The 18,945-nt window shown below is 43.0% G+C and overlaps 3 protein-coding genes across 3 annotated transcripts; 2 read left to right on the forward strand and 1 right to left on the reverse strand.

The window, feature by feature from the left end:
- The first annotated feature begins 521 nt into the window (after positions 1-521).
- On the forward strand, positions 522-3,166 carry LOC306794905 (phenylethanolamine N-methyltransferase-like). Its single transcript, XM_079293152.1, has 3 exons — positions 522-801; positions 1,609-1,819; positions 2,588-3,166. Exons 1-3 carry the CDS (start codon positions 537-539, stop codon positions 3,024-3,026), a joined length of 915 nt encoding a protein of 304 aa, XP_079149278.1. The 5' UTR covers positions 522-536; the 3' UTR covers positions 3,027-3,166.
- Positions 3,167-5,391: 2,225 nt separating this feature from the next.
- Positions 5,392-11,288, reverse strand: LOC306794615 (protein phosphatase 1 regulatory subunit 1B-like; the record flags this gene model as incomplete). Its single annotated transcript, XM_079292735.1, has 5 exons — positions 5,392-5,525; positions 5,638-5,766; positions 6,120-6,195; positions 7,777-7,860; positions 11,166-11,288. 5 exons carry the CDS (start codon positions 11,286-11,288, stop codon positions 5,392-5,394), a joined length of 546 nt encoding a protein of 181 aa, XP_079148861.1.
- Positions 11,289-15,372: 4,084 nt separating this feature from the next.
- LOC306795489 (neurogenic differentiation factor 2-like) lies at positions 15,373-18,218 on the forward strand (the record flags this gene model as incomplete). Its single annotated transcript, XM_079294022.1, has 2 exons — positions 15,373-15,461; positions 17,135-18,218. The coding sequence occupies exon 2, from the start codon at positions 17,148-17,150 to the stop codon at positions 18,216-18,218; it is 1,071 nt and encodes a 356-aa protein (XP_079150148.1). The 5' UTR covers positions 15,373-15,461; positions 17,135-17,147.
- Positions 18,219-18,945: the final 727 nt, after the last annotated feature.

Below are 18,945 nucleotides of genomic sequence, written 5' to 3' on the forward strand. Positions count from 1 at the left end.
TTCAGTCCTTCACTCGCCCCCGATCTGTGCCGTTTCAATGTGTTTACGGTGAATTTCAGCATATCGGTGCACTAAAATGTAAGTGTCTGCTGAGTTGACCACGGAGATCTGAGTGTCTGCTGACTTTACTGCAGCGATGGCCAGTAGTCTCCATTCCTCCACCGCTGCCAGTAAGCAACGGACTTTCAAAATTAAAAAAAACGTGCTATAAAATAATTGTCGGCGATAATGAATTAATGCGTTAACGCGATAATAACGCGTTAACTTGCCCAGCACTAATAATAATACGAATGAGTTTACAAATATATTGTGCAGAATTGTCTTCTTGGGTGCGGCCCTCTGCCCCGGATGCAAGCTGGCAGCAGCTGATTAGACGGCAGTTGATGTTTGCCCTGGTCCATTAGCCGCTGCCAGCTTGCATCCGGGACAGAGGGTCACACCCAAGAAGACACCGAGGGTAAACAGAGGGAAAGCACGAACACAACACGGCACGTAACACTATCTCTGCCCAGGAAACTCAGAGTAGCCCAAAGCACATGAGAAAAACACTCCCAGAGGTATATAAGGCGTTTGATGGGGTATCAGTGCACCTGAAGGCTGAACCACTAAACACCAGTGTTAGTGCAAGGATGGAAGAAAAGGGAACAGAGAAGGGAGTGGCAGCCATGTCGGCCTGCTACCAGGGATTTGATCCTGCAGCGTATCTGCAATATAACTACACTCCACCACGGGCAGATTTTGAAAGAAAGGACAGCATTGTGCCGTGGAAACTGGCATGCCTGCATAGAGCTTTCACTGAAGGTAAGGCGAAAGCTTTCACTGCCGGATTTTCCCCCTAGTCTGTTGTCGTGTCCTTGGATTACCTGTTTTTGTTCGTGAGTAATTAAAGACCTTTTTCCCCTACTCTGACTCTCTGCGCTTGAGTCCTCATCATGCCCCATGACACTACGCTCAATAAAAAATAGCCTCTGAAAATGTGAAACATAATGCCTGATTAAAACCTACTATGATTATATTCTCTTATTTATACAATTATCTTAGATAGGTGTATAAATGCAGTAATAATAATATTACTTGAATTCCGCACCAATACTTTAACTCGTAAGAGGCAAATGTTCCAGAGGCCGGATGTTGCTCATGTTGTTTCCTTTCCTTTATTCTCACTCTCTCTTAAATCTAATAATCTGAAAATACTAAATCACTCCTTTATTCACACAGATTTAAGGTGGGTCCAAACACTGTTCATGTGTAAAGATCTTTGTTTTGTTTATTTTTAGGCTATCTGATGCTAATACCAGATACCCTTTGGAGTTTTTTAAACTTTTCTGATCCAATTTCCTCTTTGAAAGTTAACTTTCTTTGAATTCCAAGGAGTCTTTCCTAAAATCATTTTATTAATATTCTGAACATGTTGTCATACTATAACTCTTAAAGGGTAGTTCCAGATAGAACTGGCACATGTCCAGTGCTTGAGCTTTCAAACGTATACATCATCACACCTTCTAAAACACATCTAACCTTTTCAGATATGTGAATAGGAGCTGAATGTTAGTCAAGGTATTAAAAGATCTCCACTTGTCTTACTTATCCTCGCACTTACCTTTCCAGGCGATGTGAATGGCGAGCTGCTGGTGGACATAGGTTCGGGTCCCACCCTGTACCAGGTGATGAGTGGCTGTGAGGTTTTCAACAAGGTGCTCCTCACAGATTTCCTGGAGGTCAACAGGCAGGAGCTGAGGGGCTGGCTCCGGGACGAGGGAGGCAGCAGCCTGGACTGGACACCTTTCCTGCAGCACGTCTGTAAGCTGGAGGGACGAGGGTACGACCAGATCCCTTTTAACTCTGTTTGAAGACTTGACACAACTTTGAATATCACTTACTAAGAACACGATAGAATCCTCATGAAGAAATCATTTATATTTGTAATGTACGGTATTTCCTGCAGAAAAGAAAATCATTTTCTTTATTGTGTTTGCTGAGTAATGAGAATCTAATGTTACCTTTTCACTTGGAGTTCCTTTCTTCCCTTTGTCTTTCCTCGTGCTAAAATCAGTCGACTGCTTTCAAGGGTCACGCGTTTTATTCCGGGTCTCTCATTGCTCAGTGGGTCATCCTTGTACTGTGCGTTCTACGACAATAATAAAAGTGCAAAGTACATCTGAGGCTGATGTTTTGGACAAAGTATGACCTGATGTTTGGGCTAGATGAAAAGTCAGGGGGTCACCGAACTGATTATACAGTATTTCATTCTGAGCGTGATCCAAAAGGTTGATGACAATCCATCCAACACTTCCATTTCACTCAAAACCACATGCTAACATCACGGTAGCACTAAAGGCCTCACGAATGTCAGTAGGATGCATGAATTTGGGAACCATGAACCTTTTGTACCAATTGATCAAATACATGTATTTCACTGGATAAGTGAAAGTCAGTGGATCCCCAAAAGGACCATGAATGTCTGTGCAAAATGTCATGTTTGAATTGTAATGAAATTGATACATTACTACAGTGCAGATTAATACTGCATCATGCAAGTACACGAGCTGTTTTTATCTAATTTGGTGATTCATTGATCTTGTTTCAGGGCCTCAGCATGGACAGAGAAAGCTGCCAAGCTCCGTCAGGTCATCACGGACGTCGTCCCCGTAGACGTGCACCGGCCTCAGCCTCTGGCCCTTGATGACCTTCCTTCAGCAGGGGCCGACTGTCTCGTGTCCTGCTTCTGTCTGGAGAGCGCCAGCCCCGACTTGGCTGCCTTCAACAGGGCCCTGGGCCACATTGGGAGTCTCCTGCGGCCCGGTGGCCACCTCCTGCTCATCGGAACCCTGGGAATGAATTATTATTTTGGGGGCCCTGGCGTAAAGATCCCTGCGGTCCCAGTGAATGAGGCCCAGGTCTGTGCAGGTTTGAAGGAGAACGGCTACACCCTGATCAGGCTGGAGGTTTACACAACTCCTCAGGACATGAAGTTGGGGAGCGATGATGGGTCTGGGGTGTTTTTTGCAAAAGCAAGAAAGGAGTAAAAGTTAAGTGGGAAGTATCCAGATGAAATTATTATTGATTAAGCAGAGGTATGTGCATGATTTAGCACAGCTGCCATTTAAAATAAGAATTAGGTTATTTGTGATGCCAATAATACCCACAAATATGTGTTGTTTTTTGGAGGGGGAGGTTGCTTTGATTGTGATCCTCAGTTATTTGACCAAATGTCTTGTTCATTTGTGATGTGAATAAAGCTGATAAAACAATTTTTTATTTCATGATGGTTTCTTGTCTTAGCACTTATATAAATCATTTCATATATTTCCATTGGTTCATCATATTTGCTATGGTGTCAACTTAACTGAACTAACCATACAACTGAGAATATGATTGTGTAATTAATTAGAAGTGTTGAACACTGGGCGTCAGTATTCTGCATCTTGAGTTGCTTCTCACATGTTGGCCATGGACTAAAAACATTCTTTTATGTTTCTGATTTGGCTAACATTAATATTTTACATTGGTCTGTTTGAGTTTATAAACATTTAGCATTCAAAGTTGTGCCCTCCTCTCCGCCAAACGAGCCAGAGAGGGAGAGAGATCTTGTTTGCATCTTGGAGATATGCGTTTCCTTGTTTGTACTGTCTTACAGTAAAATGTGCTTTGGCAATACTGTGTAAAAACGCCAGACCTGATGCACACCGTGCAAGCTGTTATTGGCTGGAGGTTGCAGCCCCACGTGGGGGCGCCAGAAACATACCAAACCCAGCAAATTTAGAGGAAAAGAGAAATACAGGCGGAGAGCAGGGTCTAGATCGGGACTGCAACACACACTGGTGGGTCCTAAGTGATTGTTAAGAGGGATTATTTAAACAAATAGTTTTGTGCTGCATACTATAGCTTTGTCTTTCTTGTTTTTGGTGATCCTCTGACTTCTTTGAGTATAGTGAACCGCAGTAAACAACACACATATTCATGTCTCCATCCAAGGCTGTTCACAAATGGACAAGAATAAAGATCATGAAAGTTCAACAACTTGTTCAGGGTTTTCATTTAATAAAACTCAGTCTGCCGTCATTTGCTGTATTCAAACACCACTTTGCCACATGTCCAAATTACATGCCGACTCCATGTGAAATGCCAAATAAAGTACCGGTAGTTTGTCTTTCTTTTCTTAGAAAATAAATATGATTGGGGCATCGACATTCCCGCAGATTAAGTTGACACAAACACCAAATGCCCACTACAATTGTTTGATTAGCAACCAACACAAAACATCATCTATATACTGTACATGGTCAAGAATGAACCTTCACACTCATCACATATATTGTTATCGGATAAATATGTCCTCTTTCAGTTCCCACCGATCATCCCTGCCTTCCCAAAACAGATCCTGCTTGCTCATCGCTGTGTTGCAAAAAGCCTGTTTCTATCAAACCGGTAAAACTGTGGTGCATTATCGTTATTAGCTGCGTCTGATATGATTGAATCTGGTCTGCCGTGGCTGTGACTGCGCTCAAATTGTCTGCAATACATCCTCTGGTTTCCTTGACCTTGCCCGCATGATTGTGGTTGAGGAAAGCAAACTGAGAGGGTGGATTGTTAAATAGGGGTTGGCTCTGTGACATTACTGTGTACTACTTATCATACTATATGCTATTTAATGTAATAAAGCGAGCCATATCTGTGTATCACATACTGCAATTGCTTCTGGACCTTGTTCACAATCTGCGGTCGAACTGTGTGAGAAATACTATGAAACAACAACTTCATCAGGACCCACAAACATTGTTGCACTTTGACCATCAGACTACAGATGTAATAGAATGTTAAAGGTATTTACAACACGCATAAAATGGTGTTCATGCTGGTTTATCTTGCGCTGCGTACATCATCCGCTCTTTCTAATTGTTTTTGACACGTGTGGTTGAGCACCAGCATCATGTGACGTGCCCTGTCCATGTGTGTGAATAAAGGTGATTCATAATCTGATTCTTCACACATGGATATAGTTTTCTCGACAAGAAAAATCACCCATAGTCTCAGACTTCTGTTGAAAATAAACAGAAAACTGTCACAGTTCTTTGCAGTTCTCACATGTCTTGTCCAGTGTCCTTGGCTGATTGGAATTTAGCTCTGGCTTCCTCGGCTGACCGAGACGTGATTCCCTTCACAGGTCTCAGGTTAAAGTTTTCCTCATTAATACTCTGACCTTCCTCAATGTCTGTTTTCCTCTCTCTTTTCCACATTTAACTCATTTGTCGCATGCATGCACACGCTCACAGACCCAGATAACACACACTCATGCATGCGCCCATACACGCACACACATTGGCCATATGGGTGCCATGCAAGTCTGTCCCACACTTAACATTTTGTCTCCATCGGAGCCCTGTTCTTTTGTCATTCTCCCTTTTCTTCCTCTCTTTCTTTGGCCTTCTCTTTGTCTCCGTGGTGACGGCTCAGATCAGCACTTCCTGTCAAACTGTCCGGTGGAGCACACTGTTCCCTGAGAGGTTTGCTTTTTACCCTTAGATCTGACAAGAAATCAAATTCAAACGTGTAAGCAATGTCTATGTGAGGCACAAATGACAGTATAAGATGTACAGATAAGTGCCTTAATGTGAAAGACTGTCGTGTTCGACCCACCTGTAGCTGAGGCTGTCTGCTGGCTCTCCTTTTCACGTTCCTCCTCTTCCTCCCCAGAAGAGGGCTCATCTTTGTCCACAGAAGACATGTCCAGGGAGGCCAGGTGGGCCAGCGCCATTCTCTGGACAGCTGAAAATACATAACTGAATATAGAATAAAGGAGCACAAAGGAGTGCTTTGTTGCACCTGCAACCACACCTCTTGATCTCAAGCAGCGACAGCAATGATCGTAAGGGACAAATCCACAAAAAACAGAAGATAAATCATAATATATCACACACACACACACACACACACACACACATACACCCACCTCTCACTGTGTTTTTTGGATACGAACATATTCCAAAACAAATACAGACCAAATGGGAGTTACCATAAAAGAATCAGGTCTCCCAAATTCTTTCATCTTGGGTCATTTGTTACGTAAATTTAAATACATATATGAAACACACAGAATATATTCAAGGCAGCGCATTTACCTTTTAGTGAGGGGGGCTGGTAGGTTGACGTGTTAACCAGTTTGGCTTTCAAGGCTCCATTTTCCCCCAGAACCCACTGCAGAAGCAAAGCATCCAATGGGATTAACGAATATAACTACAGTTTAGTCCTGCGTCAGTGGAAATATCCCACACTGGCCCACAGTGTTGTACGCTCAGATACATTCCAAATTATAATAAACTGCTTTTGTAATTTTTTAATTAGTAGCATTATGGTAGAAAGGCAGCGAAGAGGAGACATTCTTATAGATGAAAAAGTCTAATAAAACAGAGATACAAGTACAACAGAAACTAAATTGCATTTAACTGTCAGGCTATTCAAAGGAAAGCGGAAAAAAAAATAGTTGGAGTCTCCCCTAGATATTCAGCTGTTTATGATATTGAGATACTGATGTGTAGATACTATCACGACCACTACCTCAGATGTTTTTTATTTTGCTGTTCTGCTGTCTGTTCCTGTCTCCAGACACTTTTCACTTATCCAAGGCCCATGCATAGGCCTTTCTCACAGCAGACATGTTGACTTGTCACAGTAGGAAAAGCACAAAAACAACCACTAACAACGGCTCTGTTCTATTCAAGGGCTCAAAGTGAGAGTGACAGTGAGCGAGCATGCGCGATACCAGGCACCTGAAATCCAGACAGCGTCAGCCATCATTAATTTCATTGTTTACACCGGTGCTTTTCCCTATCGTAGCAAGTCAAACCCCAACCCATTTCTGAGAAACTTCCCAGACCTGCCATTCTCCACCTGTCCAACCAGACACCCTTGAACTTTCCCACCAATCCTGGTAACCTGACTCCCACCTGTTCATATTCCGAAATCATCTCCACCTGTTGACACATCTGCCTCTCATTATCTCATCAGCCCAGTCCTGATGCCAGTTTGTCATGTTGTCAGTGCTGCTCATCGCCTCCGCGTCCAACCATCTGTCCCTGTTACTGCTTTATTGTGACTTGTTCCTGTACATTAACCTGTTACCTGTCCCTGGTCTGCTCATCTGTCGTGACCTCTTGGATTTGTTTGACCGTTCAGACGGCCAATTAATAAGCCTGTTCCTGACCACTGCCTGTCATACATTTACCCCTCATCCTATGTTCTTGCCTGGTATGTGTGTTTGTCTGCATTTTGGACCTCAAGCCTATTGCCTCGCACACACACACACACACACACACGTGATCGATACAGAATTGGCTCTCAGGTGAATTTCTTTTTCCTGTTCACCCACTCTCTCTCTCTCTCTCTCTCTCTCTCTCTCTCTCTCTCTCTCTCTCTCTCATCCCACCTAATATACTCCTGCCTCTACTGCAAATATACAACCTTTCCAAGAATGCCTTTCTACAACCCCCACAGAACAAAAGAAGAGTGCAGCATTCACTTTGTGTGCATACTGTGTATAAAGCTTGATAACAAAAAAGAGGGTTAAACAATCAACAATCACACCCCTTACTCAAAACACAAACTTGTCAATCTTTTTCTGGTGCAACGATTGGCAGCAAACCAATCGGCATCTCTTCCTCCTCTAAAATCATTGAAATTTGATGCAATATTGTAAGTGACTCCAGCCAGCCTTTGCTCTTTGATGACGTTATTTTGGTGGATTTCAAAGTACCAAATAGTGCAGAACATCTGATCTACCTGGTGAGGGACAATTTCTTCCTCTGGTGATGGCAGGTCTGTCAGTCTGAAGAGTGTGGCTGGTGTCGGCCTCCGACGTCGAATCTGACCAAAGAGAAAGAGAGAGTTTATCAAACCATGTGTGAATTTGTGTATGTTTCCATATATGTGTGTGCTAAACTCATAACACTCATAACACAGACAGCCCTGCGAGGAACAAGGCGTGACAACAGTCTTTTGTTCAGCCTTGTGGTTCTTGGCATGTCTGCAGTCTTTTGTTCTGTGCAATGAGAACATGCATATCATTGCGTAACAACATTTAAAAGACGGTTGTCCAGATTGTTCCTGAAGGATTACGTTGTCATAGATGGCGGCTGCCTGGATTAATTCACTTTGTTAACTGTTTCACTGCATGTTCCCATCACTTGGTCGTAATCATTCAGGTTTTTTTCAATTCTTCTGTCCAATTTGTTATTTTGCCATCAGAAGCAAGTCGGCTTCAACCATCTTGCATTGTACTGCCAAATAACAACACTCTCGCCTTCACTGATTGGTGCTGGGTCGCTCACAGTTAAACATATTGGTGTTTTGTTTAAATTACCAAACAACTATATTGCATTAAAGTACTCATTATATGTTGATGCATCAAGAATAATGAGCGACATTTTGTAGGAATTGTGAATTTGTTTAAATGTGGCATATAATTAATGTCATTGTTATTATTTTTTTCCACAATTCTCTCATTATTTGTTGTTATTATTGTTATTATTATTATTATTATTATTATTATTATTATTAATAATAGTAGATCCAACACTACTGGGGCCATTCTGCATTCTAAGCACATTTTGCCAAATGATGCCAATACATAATAAAACACCTCCCTCTCTGGTTAACAATAACTAAGTGTTATGAAATATATTCATCACTCTCCCTCTCTTTTCTAACGTGTTATGGGAATACGATTGTTGTGAAATACAAGTGGCTGCCAAGCCAATCACAACAGAGAGTGTAGGCAAAAGATTTGTGGGCGGCTTTCACTCTGGAGTAACTCACTTACTGCTTCTGCCTGGATTCATACATATTCATCATTCAGGCACCAGAAAGAAACACGCTGCCCGTTGTGGGGGAAACACACTTAAATAGGAATTACATGGCATCCAATTAGAGGTTAAAAATGTGTCAACATGAATATTTAAATGCAGTACTCTAACAAACACGAGGGGTTTTACACACATAGACAGACACGCACAAAACCAAATGCATTCAAAGGACCGAACCACAAGTTCAACACGTGTTTGAGAGCCTTTTCAGACACAGTGACCTTTTCTGCGTGTTTTGTTAACATGGCTACCAGAAGCTCAAGCACCATACAGGGAACATAGTAGTTTCATCAGGTTGCTGTTGTGCATGTCTGAAATGCAAGGCGATACCTGTGGTCGCTCAGTGAAGCTGCGCCGCACAACTGATTTGATTCAAATTGCTCAGCATATACAGCTGGTAGTAGATTGGATTCTAAGCTTAGTAGATGTCTTCTGCTTGAATGGGCTACATGTGAGGATAATCATATAGCTCAGTGTTTGTGAGCAGCATGTAAGTGGATTGTATAAAGCTAGAGGGATACATTTTATACAGAGCTGGGTCAGGCATATCAAGGAGTTCATTTTGGTGCAACCAGTCACACAACACCATACCGCGGCCAGTGAGAGCGAGGACAGCTGGACGGAAACACTGCGCCGACTGTGCTCGTCTGATGTGTTTATGCAGTTTTTGAGAACTATCCAGCAAAAAATTGAAATGCAGCAACTACAACCTCATTGCCACAGAAGCTGCTAGGAAGAGGAATTAAAGCAGCACAGGACTTCGGTATAGTGCTCCCATCGTAAATCAATCATCCTCCACTTTATTATAAGCAGGTTATTAAGACCTTCACGGTACATTCAACGTTGATGCATTAATCTGGATGTTCATAAAGCACAATGACAGCACCGGGTGGGCACAGTGTCCTAAAGAGCCTTTTGTAGAGAAATATCCACTTCACAATTAAGACCATGCAGTGAAGGCATAAATCCCTTGCTGTGTTCATACAAGGCTTTTCTGTGAATAATCCTGTGTAGAGCTTGATTTGATGTTCAAGAAAAGACAAATGAAACCCACGATTGACATTTGACCTTTTGTTTTCCGGTGATGTATTTCTAAAAATAGATTTGTGTTGTGACGTAAGAACCGTTTGAGTGCTTTACCAAGGAACGATGCTGCTTTTACTCATGAGATCCATGGTGGAAGATTATCAGTAATCTTACTATGTCCGGAGACAGCAACATGCCAGAGCGTCTTATAGAGAAAACTGACTCAGATCACTTGATGCTGTCAATGCACATTCACAGTTTGAAGTGTATGTGGAAAGTAATTGAACACTATGGACGTAATGAGCAACACAAGTAATGTGAAACTTTCCCTGATAGTTTGTTCAGAGGAACTGAGGATATTGCATCTGGTATCCAACAATATTTCCCGATATCAGGAGAAGTTTGCGATTAAGACATGAAGCGGAAGAGATGGATACATTTAAAGCATCACTTGGTTGTCATTTCCTGGGGGAATTGCATCCAAAAGTCATCTCAGTGTTAACTTGATGACCTTGATGGGCCGTCTTTGCCGGAGTAAATGCTGGTCTGCATCCATCCTGCACAGGTCAACATTATTGTTGTTTACACTGCACTATTTCACCAACATAGTTTCTTTCTGACCGTGTCAGCATGTTTCAACAGCATTTGTTTTGGATTGGTTCAGCATAAGTGTCAGATAATGGCTTTATTTATGTTTACATATCTCACAACCTCATGTGACTAACGATGTGACCTATATTTTGTTTCACATATGTGGTAGGAGCATTATTACTCAGGCACATAATCTCGTTTTTAATATTACTAACGGGGCTTTATCCCTCACTTCCTCCTCCTCCTCCACTCCTTTTGAAGGGCAGCGATGCCTCATCACTTTTAAGGCCTCCAAAAACGGAGGCTGCACAGCTCAGCTTAATCCCAGTGATGCCCACACCCTGCTGCCCCACAGATTTATACCCATCAAAATACAGAGTTCTGCAAAGTTGTGCTAGACTGGTTACGTAACTGTCTGGCTGATGCTACAGAAAAGAGCCAACACTCACTTTTGTCAGGCTGAAAGTCAGAAGGAAACATTTGCATCATTCGTTTTACCCGATTATGTCAGGGAATTTGAACCTAACAGTCGAACAGTGGTGCGATGAGATGTTTTAAGCTGCACAGAACGCACTGGTGATCCTGAAACGGGTTTTGTTGTATGACCCAAGTTTGACCTCATTCGCCCACGCAAACCACCACACGCCACTATGTAGGAGCACGAACACCCACACACGGCCTCGCTCTCACCATCTCCACCTGTCGCGGGTCCAGCTGGGTGGGCACGGAGGAAGGCACGGAGAACTGGATCTTCCTCCTCGCGTCCTTGTCTGCCTCTCGCTCCATCACGTCTGCGGGCAGCAGCGGGTCCATGGCATCCAGCCTGTCCTCCATAGCCGAGCGCACAGCCGAGCGCACAGCCGAGCGCACCTTTGTCCAATTAAAACAGTCCAGTTCTGATGGAACTGCCTGTGTATGGATCCACAAATGAAACAGCAGTAGAAGTCCCACCAGTCCTCTGGTCTTTTGAGTTGCGTTTGACTTACTATCTCCCTCCCTCCCTCCCTCTCTCTCTCTCACACACTGTCCGTTGATGTGTCTCGCTCCCACCGTGTCTGCTGTGTTGTGTGATGGGGAGAGGAGAGGAGCGAGTGTGCGTGCAGCAGAGCGTGCGGAAGCTTTGTGATGCTTTCAGTTGCCGTCGGAAAAAAATCAACGATAAAAAACTTGCGGTAACTGCAATTCCAAAAGTGGTCTAGAAATTAGTTGCCCTGGACATGGACTGAATTTTTTTTTTTTACACTTTTGAGAGCCCTTAAATGTTACACAGCTTCAAAACTCTTCTTTGCATTAGGAAGCACAACCTCCACAAGGGTTTTACATGTAAATTGAATATATTGAATGGTACTTAAAATAAATGTGACAAAGTACAATAACTTTATTGAGTTATAAAAGAGATGTCATTGCTATTTTTTATCAAGGGAGAGTAAAAAATAACCTTCTCTATCATATGTACTGCAAATACATAAAGGGTAGTCAGTTGGGAAATTCATTGCCATAGCAACAGGTAATCTTTGCAGTGTTGAGTGTTGGCAGTCAGTGATATTTGTGTGTGAGTGTGTGTGTGTGTGTGTGTGTGTGTGTGTGTGTGTGTGTGTGTGTGTGTGTGTGTGTGTGTGTGTGTGTGTGTGTGTGTGTGTGTGTGTGTGTGTGTCTGCGTGTGTGTGTGTGTGTGTGTGTGTGCTTACAATACAGTTGAGGAAGGAGAGTAAAAATTCATATGCCATATATTGCTGCAGGTTGGCAGGTTAACAGTATGGGGACAACAATGTATTGCAGATATCATTTTCATTTCATGTCAATACAGCAGCAGACAATATGCTGGAGGTTCCTGACCACGCATGCACAAATAAGTGCTTCATAATGTTGTGAATGAACGCAGCATTCGATTAGAGCGAGAGGAAGAGGTGACAAAAGGATGAAGAGAGGAAATGAGAAACAGGCATGGAAAAGACGAACCGTTCGTCGTCCTTGTGGCTGAGTAAATACTTCCTTTCGGCCCTAATGTTTGATTGGAGAAGGGGGTCCCATGTTTTGTGCCACCCACGGGTTCACCCTGTACTGAAGTGAACTTGAGAGAGGCTCTGGAGCTCTGCCAGCTGCAGGGAGAGATGCTGCTGACAGCAAACTCAGACCTGCTGTTGGAGGTCTTCAGATGAAATACAAAAACTTCCACCTTGGAAATAAAAATAACAGCCCATCTGTGGCTCAGTTCAACTGTCGTCCTTGGGAAAAACAAATGAACATACGGACGGACTGTTCATGAGCATTTGCAACAATATGTGTCCCACTTGGAACAAAGTGTGATGAAAGGTGATGAAATGAGAGAGGTTTGCATGTATTTAAACATCACAACATCCCATAATACAATCAATCCCTCGCATAAAATGTTCAGATCTGCAGAGAAATAATCTAAAGGATTGTAATATTATGACCACAAAAGATATCTGTAAAGAGTAATCCATCAGTCATCAGTGATGTGGAGACCATTACTCTCAGCCCAATCGACTCCTGTAAGTGTCTGTAAGAATTACATTTCTGGTTATTCCAACAGCTCATACAACTGGATTCTATATGAACTTTACAAAAGTTCACGATCGAAATATACAGAAGGTTAGCAAATCCTAATATTTTGGAGGAGAATATGTAATTATGACATGTTTTGTTTCGTTTTTATCCTGAGTTAAAATATGAACAGGTCATTTAAACCAGAAGAAAAATTATTTATTGTTAAATTAGACATGCTGGAAACAGGTTTGGAATTGTATTTAATTAAATAGGCCTAACATGTAAATTAACAATATCATATTATTCTTTAAAGGTCTCAAAATACAGGAATTAGGTTGAAAACTTATTTCCATGAAATTTATAATTCATAATTATCAAAAGAACATATACATCTACATCAACATCTACATCGCTCTGTATCCAGTTTAATATTGAGCAAAATGAATGACATCACTTTCACCATTTTCCCCCTGACATGCACTAACCCTTTATCACCGCTAGATGTCACCCACACGTTGCTGGAGAAAGGACATAAACTGAGAGTCCCTGCTTCTGTGTGAGCTCAACCAAACAACCGACTGATGATGCACAGATAACTGCATTATTTCAAGGTTACTTATGAAACCCACAACGGAGCAGTTATGACACAAAGTTCAAGTTTCACACTTTTTTTAACCTCAAAACTCTGCTTGATGTCAACATGTTCCTCTTCAAATGAAACCACTCACAGGTGAGTAAAACAATAAACTAGACTCTCATCTAGGTTTTAATTGTTTTTAATTATTATTATTTTAAAACACAGTTTCGTCATTCAAGGTTGGTAAAAAAAACATAATTAATGATGCGGTCACTGAAATATAAGATTCATATTCAGCTTTGAAAGGAATTCCATGATGTCCATGATACAACATGAAAACCTCAATATTATAAAACAACATCATAATGATCAAACCATTATTTTATGGGGAGACAGATATGCATACCCAGCTCCTCATGATACAATCATTTGTGTGTATTGTCTTCGTATTGTTACTTTGAAAAGAACTCAAGCCTCCATGGAAATACATTTCAGTACAGCGTGGAGAAAGACCAAAGAAAGACCTTCATGCAATCAGAATGTCTACATTTAAAATAGACAATGTTTTAAAGATAGTGAGTCAAATATAATGACCATTCTTTACATTTGTGTCCCTCAGGATTATAACACAGGGGCACCATGTTGGGGTGTGACCCCGGTTAAAAGTCTGCATCTGGACAACCATGACCAGAAATACATTGATCTAATCAGTCAAACATGTTGGTTGTTTCTCGGAAAATGTGGCAGGAGCCAAAAAACTGTTCTCCACCGGCATGATAAGCCTTCTCTTTTTGTATTATTCTCTCTCTCTCTCTCTCTCTCTCTCTCTCTCTCTCTCTCTCTCTCTCTCTCTCTCTCTCTCTCTCTCTCTCTCTCTCTCTCTCTCTCACTCTTGTCCTGCCCCATCTTCTGGCCCCTCTGCGCAATCTGTGCCTCAGCCACCTTTGGCACCAGCCCGCCCACCGGCACCTGTGCCAGGCCTGGCAACCCAACCCAAGACGCTCTGCTTGGCTCAGTTCAATTGACTCGTTTAGGCAATTGCACCCTGACTCTGATCTTTATGGCGGGTTCCTTATTTATTGCAGGCCTTTGTTTGTATGCACTTTACTGTCTTGCGTTGGAAACTCTGTTTACAACATTTCTACAGGAATCTAATTGTTCCTAATGGCCTAATTCGCTTGATTGTATCATTAAAATATTCAATAAATGTCCCCACAGGGCTCATGTGGATTATTTGTTGGTTTTCCTTATCCAACAAAATCATTAGCCTATAAGTAATCCTCTGACAATCCAATATTATTTGGATGATATCATTCTAAAATTGATCATAGGATTGCTATAATTATTTCTCTAAGGGGATTGTTTCCCTAAACCTTCTATATAGATTAACCCCGTTTTTCCCAAAGATGGAGGCTAACAGAAGCTGTCTGAATCCACTGCGTTTTTTTTGTGCCATTCGCTTATTCCATTTTCTCTTTCAGCTCAGTGACAGATGGCGAGTCCCTCTCCCCCAGGGGAAGCCAGTCTCTGTGAATGCGGCCGCATGTCAATCACCGGCTCACATGTGATGGCTCTTGCCAATGACGTGCCAGCCATATGGGCCTGGCATCAGAGCTGGTATGTAACCCACCCAGTCCTGCCTCTGAGGTGCCACACGGATCCCTCCACGCGCTTGGGCTGGGGATAGCAGCAGCAGCAGACAGACAGAGCAGGGCGGCAAGAGAGGAGAGAGAGAGAGAGAGAGAGAGAGAGAGAGAGAGAGAGAGAGAGGGTGTGAGAGCAGAACACAGCGCCTCGCCTGCACAAGCATCCGTGCACAGGGCGTGTGGATGTGATGCCCACCCGGAGCGAGATGGTGTAAACAAACCCGCTTTGCCCCATCACTGAGCTCCACCACGGAGGTAGGTTGCACATCTCTGATCAGATGTGATAATATCACATCTGATCAAGATTAGTTTTTGTCTTTGTGTGTTAATGCCTGTTGTATTGTGAGGGAGGAATTAGAGTGGCAGAGCATTTATCAAAATAAGGACTATTTTTTTTGTTCTGAAATCTCTCGCATCTTTTTCTCGCATTAAATAGCTTTTAATCTCTTCTTAAGGCTCTTTGTCGCCGCTCCTATAGATCGAACGGCGTTTAATGAAGTAGATTTTGGTTAAATATATCTATAAATCCACATTGATCCCGAAGAGATATATAGAGATAGATATTATAGCACTGTTGTATTCATAATTTGCATCGTATTACTTTAGAAAATAAGCACTGCGAGTAGAGTTTTGGTAGAAAATAGAAAAAAAGATATGTGTGCATATTTGTGTTTGTGTGTGTGTGTGCGTGTGGGTCCACGACGCGCGTCAGCGCACTGTGGGGGTAGAATTCTCCATAGAGATACAGAGGCTAATTGACAAGGTATTGGTTGGCATTAATTACATTGTGCTTACAAGATTAGAAAAAAAGACGTCCTTGGACTCCACACGCACAGCTGAGCTCTGAATACTGGAATAATCCATGAAGATGTTACAGCTTTTTACAAATTTCTGCTTGAATAAATAACTTGTCTGTTTAGTCTGGATTATTGGTGAATCAGTGACACCATGTATAGAGGGAAATGCATCCATTAAGAAAGCTTTAAAACGAATTATCATGATAAACTATCACATTAAAACCTCCCGTTAAATGCAGCTTTGAGTAACATGAAACGAAAAGCTTCAGTGAAATTTAAAAAAGCTCAATATATCAAGCACGTTCCATTGCTTTCTGTTATTCATGTGACTATACTCGTCTGAACTGGCAAAAATTCAGCAAAGGAAAATATCGTGATGTGGTTTCTGTCTGTGGCCTGCGGTCTCAAGGGTCCAAAATGGGCTTCGTGAACCCGCAGAGGTGCTGGCCCTGAAGGCACATTTCGACATCGTTGTATACATTTGCAACGATTCATACAATATATATATATATATATTAATCACAGAAACTCAAGCGAGCTCTTTTGGATGAATTCAATTGAATTTAAAATAGATTGAATAAAAAAAACTCTGAATTCAAAGACATAACATATTTGGGACCCATGGTCCAGTGAGGCCTGGCTGTGCTGGAATTCCTCCATGTTGGTAATTTATTGGACGAAGGAGGGACCCGCACCCTTAATGCGTCCCTGGGGGACCTGCTGTAGCAGGCTAGCACCGCTCCGTGTGCCGGACTGCTGGAGGGCACAGACCGAGGCACACGTTGAGGCCCAGACTGTTGCTTTATGCCATCAAAATAATCCGATTTGTTTCACTTTATAATAAAAGACTATTCACTCTTTGTGGAATCTTTCTTCCAGCAAAATAAATGGGAAAAGATCTGGATCTTGTTTTATTAAGGCCCCATTTTCCAGTTCAGCCTTGTATCAATGAACTGGATTCATGTCAGGTCCGTTTCTTTTATGAATGACAATTTACGGATTAGTAATTGTAGTCTATTTCGCTATAATTGGTAGGGAGATAGCAGCCTCTACGGCCTTCGTGCTTTGTCAGCGCACATGTGTGCAGGGTGCAAAAGAGTCCAGATAAAGTGTCGACTGTGTCCCTTGCAGGTTGCTTGCCACGATGTTGAGCCGTCTGTTCAGCGAGGTCCTGCCGGACGTCCAGAGACTCGCAGCGGACTGGGCGGAGGACAATGAGGATGAGGACGGCAAGAACAAGGACGAAGAGCACGATCTCTGTGAACTCGAGGACGACGACCTGGACGAGCCCCTGGAAGGCAGCAGTCGAGCTGAGTCTGAGATGGCCGGCGACGATGACGAGGATGATGAGGCCGAGGAAGAGGAGGGTGACGAGAACAGTGGAGACAAACCCAAGAAGCGCGGCCCAAAGAAACGCAAGATGACGGCGGCGCGCGTGCAGCGCTCCAAGGTGCGTCGAACGAAGGCAAATACGCGGGAGCGCACGCGCATGCACGACTTGAATTCGGCGCTGGACAATCTGCGCAAAGTGGTGCCATGCTACTCCAAAACCCAAAAACTCTCCAAGATAGAGACTCTGAGGCTGGCCAAGAATTATATAATGGCCCTTGGGGAGATTTTACGCAACGGGAAACGGCCAGATGTGGTGGCCTACGTGCAGATGTTGTGCAAAGGCCTGTCCCAGCCCACTACCAACCTGGTGGCAGGTTGTCTGCAGCTCAACACCAGGAACTTCCTGACCGAACCGTGTTCAGATGGAGCCCGCTTCCACGTGCCCAGCTCTCCTTTCTCCGTCCATCCGTACTCCTACCGATGTTCCCGCATCTCCAGTCCTCACTACCAGCCCGGAACCGGTGCGCTTAACGTGCGGGGCCAATCCTACGGCTCTGGGTACGAGGCCGTGTACCCGCCGGGTGGGACGTCCCCTGACTATAACAGCCCGGACTACGAGGCCCCGCACAGTCCTCCCGTCTGCCTGAACGGCGGACTGTCCGGCAGACAGCAGGCGCCCTCTGAGGCGGACAGGAACTATCATTACTCTATGCATTACTCCGGACTGACCACGTCTCGGCCCAGCCACAGCATAGCGTTCGGGCCCTCGGGACCGCGCAGTGGCGGTTCGCACTCGGAAAACATCCCGCCTTTCCACGACGTGCACTTGCACCACGACAGGGCGGCTCCGTATGAGGATCTCAATGCTTTTTTCCACAACTGAGCCCCTCACAATCAGACGCATTGCCCTTCTAATGACAATCCTATATAACGTGTAATATTGTTTGGGAAACAAGAGAAGCGTCTGAAAGGATGAGAGATGAAGTCCTCTGATTACCTTCTGTGTTCTACTGATGTCATCCCTATACTGTTGTACTTCCTATCAACGTGTGTCCAGTAATACCCTGTATGCAGAATGAGCGCAATTGACATAAAAGATGTATAGGCCTAAACATGTTATGACATTAAGAACAGAAATAAAAAATAAAGTTTTATAACTGTCTGATATGATCGAACAATTATTCTTCTGAACATCATCACTATCGGGCTGTGTGGACGTATAGGCCTGAAGCAGCGGTTCTGGCTTTTTCATTCAACAATAACAAATAATAAAACCTCCACACAAATAAAATAAAAAATCTCGTCTGAAATTGTATCATCGAGAGTCTTTGGCTGCAGTTGGTGATTCAAAAAATGATACTGAAAACAAAATGGATACTGGTTTCAACAGGCACGTCAAAAATGTTTTACGGTACTTGTCTGTCGTTTGTTTGATCAAATCAAGCTTTGAAGGGCATAGCTGCAGATTGTGCGTCTACAGTGTTTAGATGACACAAATACAATTTGGCTAGTTTTCTGGGGAATTTATTTTATGTAAAATACCACACTGTCTATTGTGCTGAATATTTATCTTAGTTTTAGCTTTACAGGTTATAATGTATAGGGGGAAC

Source organism: Melanostigma gelatinosum (assembly GCF_949748355.1).
Source record: "Melanostigma gelatinosum genome assembly, chromosome: 21".
Taxonomy (NCBI): domain Eukaryota; kingdom Metazoa; phylum Chordata; class Actinopteri; order Perciformes; family Zoarcidae; genus Melanostigma; species Melanostigma gelatinosum.